General features: G+C 40.2%; 1 protein-coding gene across 1 annotated transcript in view; it reads left to right on the top strand.

Annotated features, from left to right (window-relative positions):
• Positions 1-273: 273 nt before the first annotated feature.
• MDFIC (MyoD family inhibitor domain containing) overlaps positions 274-10,246 on the top strand; it is a 45,124-nt gene continuing 35,151 nt past the window's right edge. Inside the window, exons 1-2 of the mRNA XM_088529735.1 lie at positions 274-341; positions 2,209-2,364. Of these exons, the coding sequence (XP_088385861.1) occupies positions 2,274-2,364 (91 nt within the window). The 5' untranslated portion in view covers positions 274-341; positions 2,209-2,273. The remainder of the gene's footprint in view (positions 342-2,208; positions 2,365-10,246) is intronic.

The following is a 10,246-nucleotide window of genomic DNA, read 5'->3' as shown; positions in this document are numbered from 1 at the left end:
AAACTATTTTAAAAATGTTTTTAAAACTATGTAGGTTCCCAGTAGCTATACACTTGAACTTTAGCTGGGTGAGCTCATCCCATCACCTTTCTGAAGCAGATAAACTGAATACCACGAAGTTTATGATGTGTCTTTCATTGATAAGGCTGAAAAAAAAGAAAGCTGAACCTTATCTGTTTTGCATAGGCATTTATTATCCAATGAAACTGTGTGAAGAGAGGGTGTGGTTGGCTAAATGTTTGCTCCTCCCCATGCTGTTTCCAGTTTCAGAGGGAAAAACACAAGCTTGTCAGTTGAGGAGTATGAGTCACTTCTGCTACTGAGTCACTTGGGAGTTTTAGGTAAGTCATTATACCTTCTGTCTCAGTTGCTCTGCCCCTAGATGAGAAGGAAGGAGGAGGATACTGAACCTACCAGAACTTTACGCAATGCTTTCTTAGATGAAAAGTCTAGATATCAGTATTGCTGTATTACTATCCAATAGCATATATGATTTTTTTTGCCATAAATGGAATTTTTATACTTAGGTCTTCCACACAGGGCATATTTTTTTTCCATTTTATCACAAAAAAAGTCTATATAAAGATTGTGCTGTACCAAAAAGCATCTTAGGTTATTGAGGTACTTCAAAAATGATCATATTTCTCAGAGGAAACTATATTTGCCCTAAAAAGCTGTGTGACGTAACTAGAAATGCTACCTTTGTTATAAATAGTGACCAACAGTAAAGCTATAGAATGGTGCAAAATTATTGATGGTTTTGAATCAGATGAGGCCCTAAAATGTATGGTGTCTCACATGGAAATGGTGCCTATTTAGGAATTTACCTCGGTACTGGATGGTATGCAAACAATCAGCAAGGAAATACTAACCTTTAAGGAGGGAACTTTTGTACTACCTGAGCACACTCCTTAGCATTTATGGTATCAAAATCAGCATTTGTCGTTTTTCTTATGTTAGGACACAGATTGTTTATAATGTCATTATTTTTTACTGAAGTTACAGTTTCTCAGGTCTGATTGTACACTGTGATAAGACAAACTGTAATAAACAACATGCTTGTAAATTTTATGGAATTTACAGTTTAAATACAGGCACACTCTCAGTTGGTGCTGTCATGGTGAGAGCAGGATACGACTCTCAGTTTATGGATGCCGGTGTGCGTGCAGGTATCCGAAATACTCCACGGTATGGGCAGCAGTGGAGTTTAGGGCTGGTGTCAGTCAATCCACGCCATGAGCGAGACCGCGTTTCTTACACACACGAGCACAACTGCTTGGCAGGTGCTGGTGGAAGAAGCCCTTTGCTCTCTAGGGTTTTACTTTTGAAAGTTCTCTGTTTTCCCCTTTGCGTTGAGTATTTTGGGGAGTGCTTTTAAGTCTTTGGCATCCATGTGCGCGCGCAGGTTATGGAACACGAGCCGTGACACGAAGCCGTTTCGCGGCAGGCCAGGCCGCGGCGCGGGGCCTGCTCACGTGCCGCCCGCGCCGAGGGCGCTGCTTGAGGGCGCGCAGCAACCGCGGCCGCTGCGCGGCTGCCAGCCCCGTCCCGGCATGAAAGCCTCCCTTTCACGTTTATTTTCCCCCGCTTCTTCCCTGTTTCTGGGTGTCGGCCTCCTCGGGCATTTCCGCGGCGAGAGGCGCGGCGGGGGGGAGGAGGAGGCAGCGAGGCGCCCCCCGGGGCCCTGCGCGCGGGCGGCGGGAGCTGCGCAACCACCGCCCCCGGCCGCGGCGGCCGCCAGCCGCAGAGGGGAGTTTCGCTGTCCGGAAATGAGGGAGAAGGAGTGACCGGGGCGCCGGGTGCGTGTGCGAGGGAAGGTCCCCCCAGCGCGGGCCAGCGAGGGGCGGCGCGGAGAGGCGGCGGCGCGGGCGATGCTGCGGCGCGGGGAGCGGCGCTGAGGCTGCCCTGCCGGGCGCGGAGCGGCGCGGAGCGGCGCGCGGGGCAGCGCGGGGCAGGGCGGCAGCGGAGCGGGAGGAAATGCCGAGGTAGGAGCGCGGCGCGGCGCGGGGGGAGGCGGCGGCCCGGGACGGAGCCGCCCCCGGCCCCGCGCTGCGCGCCGCGGGGGGCGGCAAGTTGCCGCCGCGTTATCGCTGCCCCTCCTCAGCTGCTCGCCCCCGGGCCGTGAGTTTTCTGCATGACAACACTTTTTTTCCCCCCTCTTTTTCTTCCTTTTTTAAAAAAAGTCATTTCATGTGTTTGTTCCTTCAGGGTCGCGTGTTAGTTTTGTTGGAGGGGGGTGCGAGCTCCTTATTACTCGGCGAGAGAGCTGGCAGATGTCCCAAGTGAGAGAACCTCTCCCTGCAGGGCCTGGAGGGCCAGAGCGAGCTCCGGCTGAAAGCAGCGCTTTGATCTGCCGCCCCCGAGGTAAGTTGCTTTAAAGTTTCCCTGTAATTGTTGCGCCTTTTATTTGAATGATGCGTTTACTGACTTATTTTGTGGGTTTTAACCCCTCTCTGCTTTTCCCCGCCCTTCCCTCCTTCGTGTAACTCTGTAACGCTTTCACTTCCACGTTTTTTTTTTGTTGTTGTTGTTTAACCAGAAATTCCTGTGTACAGAAAAGAAGAAGGAATAAAAAAGATGCACTCATGTCAGCACTAGTTTTCACTGCCTGAAAAACTGGAGCCATTCAGAGGCAGACGATGCTTAAAAGTGCCCCTTTCTCAGCTTGGTGTTTGTGTTTAGCAGCTCTTCCCTGTAAAGCTTCTCCTTCCATTTCCTAAAGTCAACTGAGAAATGTAGGTCTGAGGACAGGAGAGCTATTCAGGTTGGAGGTCACTTTGCTGTTGTTTATTTTCTCAGGGTGTGCTCTGTGATGCTGCAGCTAAGCTACTTTCTGCAAGTATTAACTTGTTTTATATCTGCAGTTCAGAAGGTATTTTGAAAGTAGTCATCTCCTTGGGAAATTCTTTGAGTTACATCTGATTTTTATTTGCACAAAATAATTTATATTGTTTGTATTTGCTTATGTTATCAGGATATCCTGATCACTCTTACACAGATAAGTTTGGCAAGGTACATTTTAGGTTATCCTCAAAGCAGAGAATTATGTTTGCCTCCTGAACATAGTTCTGGTCTGTGAAGATAGAACTTTTTTTTTTTTTTCTTCTCTACAGCTACAGTTTTGTTAAGAATTCTGATGGGGTAAAAAAAAAATCTCTGTAGAAGAGAGAAATTAAGTGGTTCAAGAAATGTAACTTTATACATAGCCAGTTAACTGGAGCAGAGCCTGGTAACACATTTGCGCCACTGCAGATTAAAGATAATGACTCTGCTTTGGTAACTTGGAAAATCAATAGCTGTGTGAAATCAAACTTGAAGACTCATTTGAGAAACCAGAAAGAATCTGAAGCTAAGTAAGAAATGTTTTGGCAGGGAGACATGTTAAATTGGCTTATACTTATCTTATTGTTTTTTTTTTCTGCCCTAGCATATGACTCATAACTTCTAAACAGTAAAAAATAATAAAAAAAGGATTAGATACAGAAGATCAAGCGTGTACAGCTGAACTGTTAGAATCATGTTTTTGCCAGAAAACTCAGCATCTGTAATACATGTTTATTTTCAATATGTTTTTATCTGTCATGTGACAAAGTGACCACACTGCTTACATCTTACATGTAGGCCATACATCAAAATTATTGAAGTTGTAAGTCAGTGAGCTAACTAGCCTAGCATGGAATAGGTTTTTTTATTTGTTTTTTTTTTTTTTACAGTACCACTTTGAATGATATTTTTACTCTGAAAAAAGTTATGTATGTTTCCATGTTGTACATATATGCTGTTCTTTTATGAAGAGTAAGGAAGGGAACATTGATCTGTCCACAGAAAAGTTGTGTGCCGAAAATCCGAATGACACAATTATAGTTCACAGCAGTTGAGGTTGAGGATTATAGACTTACTTCCTCACAGATCAGTGAGGTATAAACACAGGTAATATATTGACTCAGATTTGCTCACTGGTGGCCACACCTTTGGGGGAGTTTAAACACATACTCTGTTAGAGTATTTGTACAGTTCACAGAGAGTAAACTTTCTTTACATTCAGCATTCACACACATATTTTTTATTCTAGTGAACTTAGATTTAAGGTTAACAGTGGATATTTGTTGCTTTTTTTCTAGCCTAAGTCTGTTGGGGAAATGGGGGTGGAAAGAGGAAGAGGTGAGTTCATAACATTTCCAGTCTCTATTCCAGCATTTCTGTTGTCAGCGTTGCAATGTGTGGTTACAGAGTAAGGTAGTCCAGATATTCCAGGACTGAAGATCTAAGAAAGGACATCTGGGACTTTCAACACTCTTCTCCCCCACAGCCATTAATTCCTGTGGTGCTGTAAGTTACTGTACATTGTCAGAGTGAATAAGTGCCTAAAGTGCCAGAGTAACACTGAACTGTTAAGGCATTAGGTGCATACAAAGGAATTAGGCAGGTATTTTTAAGACCTGGACTGAGGTCCATAGATGGAAAGTTGTATGGACATAACAATGAGCAGATGTTACATGCATTTCATAGCAAAACGTATTTTTACACACATATCAACACAACCCTATAAACCTGTTAAGTTTTATAGGGTATCCAGAACTATACTGACTTGTATTCTTTAGATACTTTAAAAGCTTTGGTTGAAATCCTTTTTTTAAGGCTACCTACAAGTAGTGTGAGTTAGCTACAGGGAGCTGAAATAGGCTGCAAGCTCTTCTATATGCAGGCTGTTCATATTTAAGTGATGACTCCATATGCCTACAATGAACTACTTAATTCTGTGTTTACCTAGAACCAAAGCTTCCTTGATCAGAAATACCTAGCTTGTGTTGCTTGCAGAATAAAGAATTAAACACATTCTAGTGAGAAAGATGTTTTGATTGGTAGCAACATTTGTGGAACTAGTATAGATACCTTGCTTACTGAGAACAAACTTCTGCTCTTCTCTTCCTTCTGTAGTTTGGGATATTACAAAAAAAAATCAAATATTCAAGATGCTCCTTTTGCTTGGTATCCTGTACATTCAGATGCTGAAGCTAGTTCTTCTTTTCCATAAAAGGCAAAGAAAAAATAAAACTTCAGCAGGTTAATGCTTAAGTTGTGGATTGAGAGGTGGTTTAATCCTCAGATGTGGCATGTCCTTGACTTTTGCGACTTAAAAGATTTTTTTCTATTACTTTAAAGAAAATGCTTTCTGAACATAAATCTCACTGTTCTTCCTCATTAGCTCATTTTTGAATTAATGCATAAATATTTGTGTGAGTTAATTGGAATTTGCCTCTTTGTAATTGCTGTACTACAAAAGAGAGCAAGTGTTAACAGCAAATGAGAGCAAATGATAGTGTCTTTTTTGTAGCAATGCCAATACTTGATTTCAGTGTTTAAACGTTTACCTGTGCCAATGGAAGATGTGGTTATCAGGTGCAGACTACAAAATGAACATTTTAACCTAATTTCTTCGCATGTTTAATTCATTTTTGCCTCATGCTTCCAAAAACATAATGGTGCATAGTGCACAAAAACATAACTCTGTGCAAGATCCTTTTCATGCTGTCTCTCTTCTCCTATAGCTGCATAGGCTTTGAATCAGGTTATGACTATCTCTTTCTGTAAGCTGTGCAAAGTAGTTTGAGTCAATAGTGTCGCCTCTATCCTAAAGTGACTTTAATTTGTCTCCTACAAAGTATTTACAGCATTGGTAGGTACTAAAACAATGTTGCTAAACAAGGAATGTGACAGTTTGGGACCATCAACCTGTCTGTTTGAAGTAGAATGTTTCAGATGTCGGTAGCCCTGTAGCCATGACCAAATAATTTATTGCTGGAACCTGTGGGTAGATTTTTTTTTCCATTAAATCTTCTGCATTCTAATCAACTAGGTAATAGAAGAGATAGATCCATGTTTGCAGGATTAATGTTTGACGAATTGGACCACATTTTAGAAAACTTAAAGGAATATCACCTGAAAAGTATTTAAAATAATTTTACGATTACTTATTATTATCTAAAATTAACCTATAGAAGCAGCCAGAGAAAAGAACTTTTCTCAGTTTAGAAAGAAATGAAGTAAGATAGAGAGAAATGTATCTTTATTATGAAAGGGTGACTGATAATTGTACTTCCGGTCTAAGAGCTTTCTAATAACTATTTAGATGATGGAAATACCCTTGAATACATTTTTGTGGAGTTCAGGGAAAATGATGAAGTCTAGCAAAAATGTTTAGAGTCAAATCATGTAAGTGGCCCTTGTTGCTTTACTGGAGTCACCCCTGAGTACCACTCGTCACTTCTGCCGGATGAAGATGTGATTCTGGTTTAGTGTCTGAAGAATATTCAGCAATTAATTTAGGGAAGTCCAAAAAGCATGTGCTCCTGTTCAAGCATGTGCTTTAAGTCCCTTAATGTTTTATGAGCTTAAATGTTTTCATGAATAGGAATACTAAATGAACTTTTTAACTATATTAGATATGTTTGACAGAAGTCTTGAAGGAAATGTCTGGAAATTCTTAAAGTTACAAGTTTTACTATCACTGCAATAGCTGCCCTTTACTAGCAATGCCTTGATGTTATGAGTAATGGAATTTATTTTAAACAGCTAACTAATTCACTCAAGTTGTTCAAACTTACCAAGTGCCTTCTTTATATTTGTGTTTCCATTTACAATCTGACAGGGGCTTAGTAAATCTGTGTTAATTTATTTTATACTCATCTGTCAATAAAAAAGCATTTATTGAATGTTCCTGACTAAAATACCCACAAGTTTCGTAAGCGTCTAGCTCTAGTTTGTCATAAGAATGCACTTCTGCTTTCAGTTTCATGTAGTTCCAGTAAAGTGATTCATCTCCACATGGGTGTGATACTTATGCTTCATAGAGTTGAGTGTAACGATCTTTCACCAAATTTGAATTATTTTTGCTCCATCTCATAGGCTGATTTTATATCACAGTTACTCTTTTCAGACTTCGTCCCAGACTTTCACCAGTTCTCTTTAACAGCCTTTTTTTTTTTTTTCTTCTAATAAGTAGTATCCAAAGATGAGAGTGTCTATATATGTTTTTGTTTGGATCAGCAATGCAGAATCTCCTGTTCACCTTCCTTTACTGTGCTTTGGTTTGTATTGTGGGATGATCTTGGGGCACCTGGGTTGGATTCTTCTGGATGAAATAAACTGGAAGATGCACATCAGGAATGTGCCTAAAATACTGCAGCCACTAATGAGTATTCAGTTTCTGAAACCACACTAGAGAGCTAGTTCAAAGTAGACAGCCCCAAGAAGTGTGTTATGCAATAAATGTCCCAAACATCAACTCTTTCACTGTATGCGTTCAGTTTTGTTGGACCAAGCTACTGGGCAAAGACACAGAGTTCAGCACTTTCATGAATCTTAATTTTTTTGTATATATGCAAAATGTTTTTGTATGAGTGGCAAAAATTTGTAACCATTTTGCAATTTGTATGACTAAATGCAGAAAGAAGTTTTAACTTATGTTTTCAGAGTTTTAAATACTTTTAATAGTAACGAGTACCTACTTGTGCTTTGATATTCATTATTAAATCATCATTCCTGAATTCCATCATGTGTCAAACCTGTAGTATCTCAATTATGGCCACCTTGCTTGTACCTGGAAACTCTTACGTAATTCTCATTCCATGAAGTTCAGTTGAACTTGTCCCGTTTTAAGAGACTGCTTTCTTTGGTGCCATTTCTTGAGCCATGGAAAATTGAAAGGAGACATTTAAGTGAAAGCCCCGAAATGACATAAAATCAAATTAGATAGTTTAGTTTTCAAACAATCAAGCATCCAAATGGAAACCTCCCAACTCAAATTTGTAGATTTATTGATATTAGTGTTTCACATTATAAGAAGTCATTTAAGAAATGAGAGCATTTCATGCAAATCATGAACTAGATTAGACTTTCTGTTGCACACATAATTCAGTTGAACTTGCTTCTTGCAATGCATAAAAGTTTTAGGCATTTCATGAAGTAACTGGTGTAATTGTTAATAATTGCATTGTGAAACCTATTATTATGGATGTTCCACTGCATTATTTTTGTGAAAAGTGGAATTTTCTGTGGGAGACAGTATCCTCACATGTTTCTTGCCAACTAGGGTATTAGTGAATGAAGGAAATGTTAAAAATGCAGTTAGTTGCATGTTCTTCAGTCCCTCTCAAGACCTGTAGGCTTGAGACAGAGAAGCCTTTTGTTATCTCTCCTCCTGGGCACTTAAACTTTCTTGTTCCTCATAGACCTTCTACTTTTGGGGTGATGTTTCCACTCTTCTGTTTTCTGTCTCCAAGAATAAAATTCCAGTTTTGGTAGATTATGCTTTAGCACCATACGAAATCTGCACCTGCCACTTCAGAGATAACCACTGAGAAAGCTGGAGGCTTCACATGTGCAGGTGTCAAGGTACTGTTGCTTTGCAGTCTCTCCTCTCCCCTTAAGTTGTGCCTTTTTTTTTTTTTTTTTTTTTTGGCCAGTGGCTTTTGGGCCCTCCATTGAGCAAGTGCTTTGTGCTTTTCTCTGTCTCCTTGAAGACAATGATGCACTTCAGGGTCCCCAGAAGTTGCCTTTGCTATTTGTTCTTGCAGTAGCTTCTTTTTTAAACTCATTGTAGGTTATGTAATGTCCCTGTGCCAATATACAAGTGCTGAACCTGCTTCTAACGCCCAGTTTCTCATTTTGCCATACTTAAAATACACTTTTTAGGAAGAGATCAATATTGTCTCATATGCCCCTTAATGGACAGAACCAGCCATATATGAGGGTCTGAGATTTTAAGTTTGCCCCGTGTACCAGTGCTTCATAAAAGCACAGAAGATACCTTCTTTGGTAAAGAATGGATGGGATAGAATTTGACAGACTGTTGTATACCCTCTCAGCCCAACTATACATAAGTCTTTTTTGGCAATTCAAGTTATTTGTCAAATTTTGCATTAGATAAGACTAGAATAGTTATCTTTCTGGTGAGCCAAACTGCTGCCAGTGCTGTGTTGGTGGAGTTTTGCAAAATATATTTGACGTGAGGGAAAGAAATGTATGTAATCAGAGACACATACAAACCAAAACAGAAGTAAAGAGTCAGTGTTATGGATGTTTCAACTATGAAAACAAATACTGGTCTGTGAAATATGTGTTTTGCTGTGTAGTTTCAAAAATAAATATAAAAAGATTATGGAAGAATGAAGAATGTACTGTAAAAGTGATTTTTATGTGCTTTAAAATAACAATACCAAATAACCAAAGATTAGGAGTTCATGTAGTTCACCTATTTCATGGAACAGTCAATTTGAGAAGTGATTAAAAACTTTATTCTTTTCTTTTACTAAACAGCTTCACTGTTGACTCTAGTACAGATATGATTTAGGTTTTTAACCATTTCAATTCTAAATATTGCCTGCATGTTGTCTGTCTTCCTCATTTAAATCTTAAACTTGCGTGAATCTCTCTGCATACGCTGAGTTTTTGTCCATGCTGACCCGCAGGCTAAAACTCCATGTGGGATTACCATTTATTTTTGAAGTCATATATATGCCAGTCTAGGGACTGAAATGAGGTGCCCATGAGGAGCACTAAGCACCATGGTAAGAGGACCATGGTGCTTCTGTGACACGATCCATAGTAGCATTCAGTGGTCTGAAGAGAGATTGGCTTTCTACCTCAGTGTATTTTGTTAGTAATTGCAAAGATCGTAGGTTTTTGGAAGGAAGCAGCCCTGGATAAAAATGTGTTTATGTAGCATCGAACTTTGCTGCCTGAGTATGTAGCAGTCAAACTGAGATGATAATGATTCTTTTCTTCCCGTTATTTAAACTGCTAGGCAGGACATGCCTTCTCCTTATGGCTGTCAGTCTTGGAGGTTAATCACATGAGAGAGGAAGCGTGTACAAAAGCTCTCATACCAGGAAAATAGCACATAAATTTTCCGAAGGTTAAGCTTGATTAAAATATAGATGTGTTATAAATTTCTTTAAAAAATGCAGTTTTATGGACGGATTCTGCCATTACTACTTTTTTTCAGCTTTATGTGGAGCTGCTGGAGAGAGTCCAGCGCAGGGCTACAAGGATGATCAGGGGCCTGGAACATCTGCCCTATGAGGAGAGGCTGAGGGAGCTGGGCCTGTTCAGCCTGGAGAAGAGAAGGTTGAGAGGGGATCTGATCAGTGTCTATAAGTACCTCAAGGGAGGGAGTGCAGAGGACGGTGATGGTCTCTTTTCACTGGTGGCCACCAACAGAACTAATGGCCACAAACTGAAGCAT

The sequence above is a fragment of the Tinamus guttatus genome, unplaced genomic scaffold (assembly GCF_059628265.1).
Source record: "Tinamus guttatus ecotype Peru unplaced genomic scaffold, ASM5962826v1 Tinamus_guttatus_pri_ptg000340l, whole genome shotgun sequence".
Lineage (NCBI taxonomy): Eukaryota > Metazoa > Chordata > Aves > Tinamiformes > Tinamidae > Tinamus > Tinamus guttatus.
This window is presented reverse-complemented; position numbering and strand designations above follow the sequence as displayed.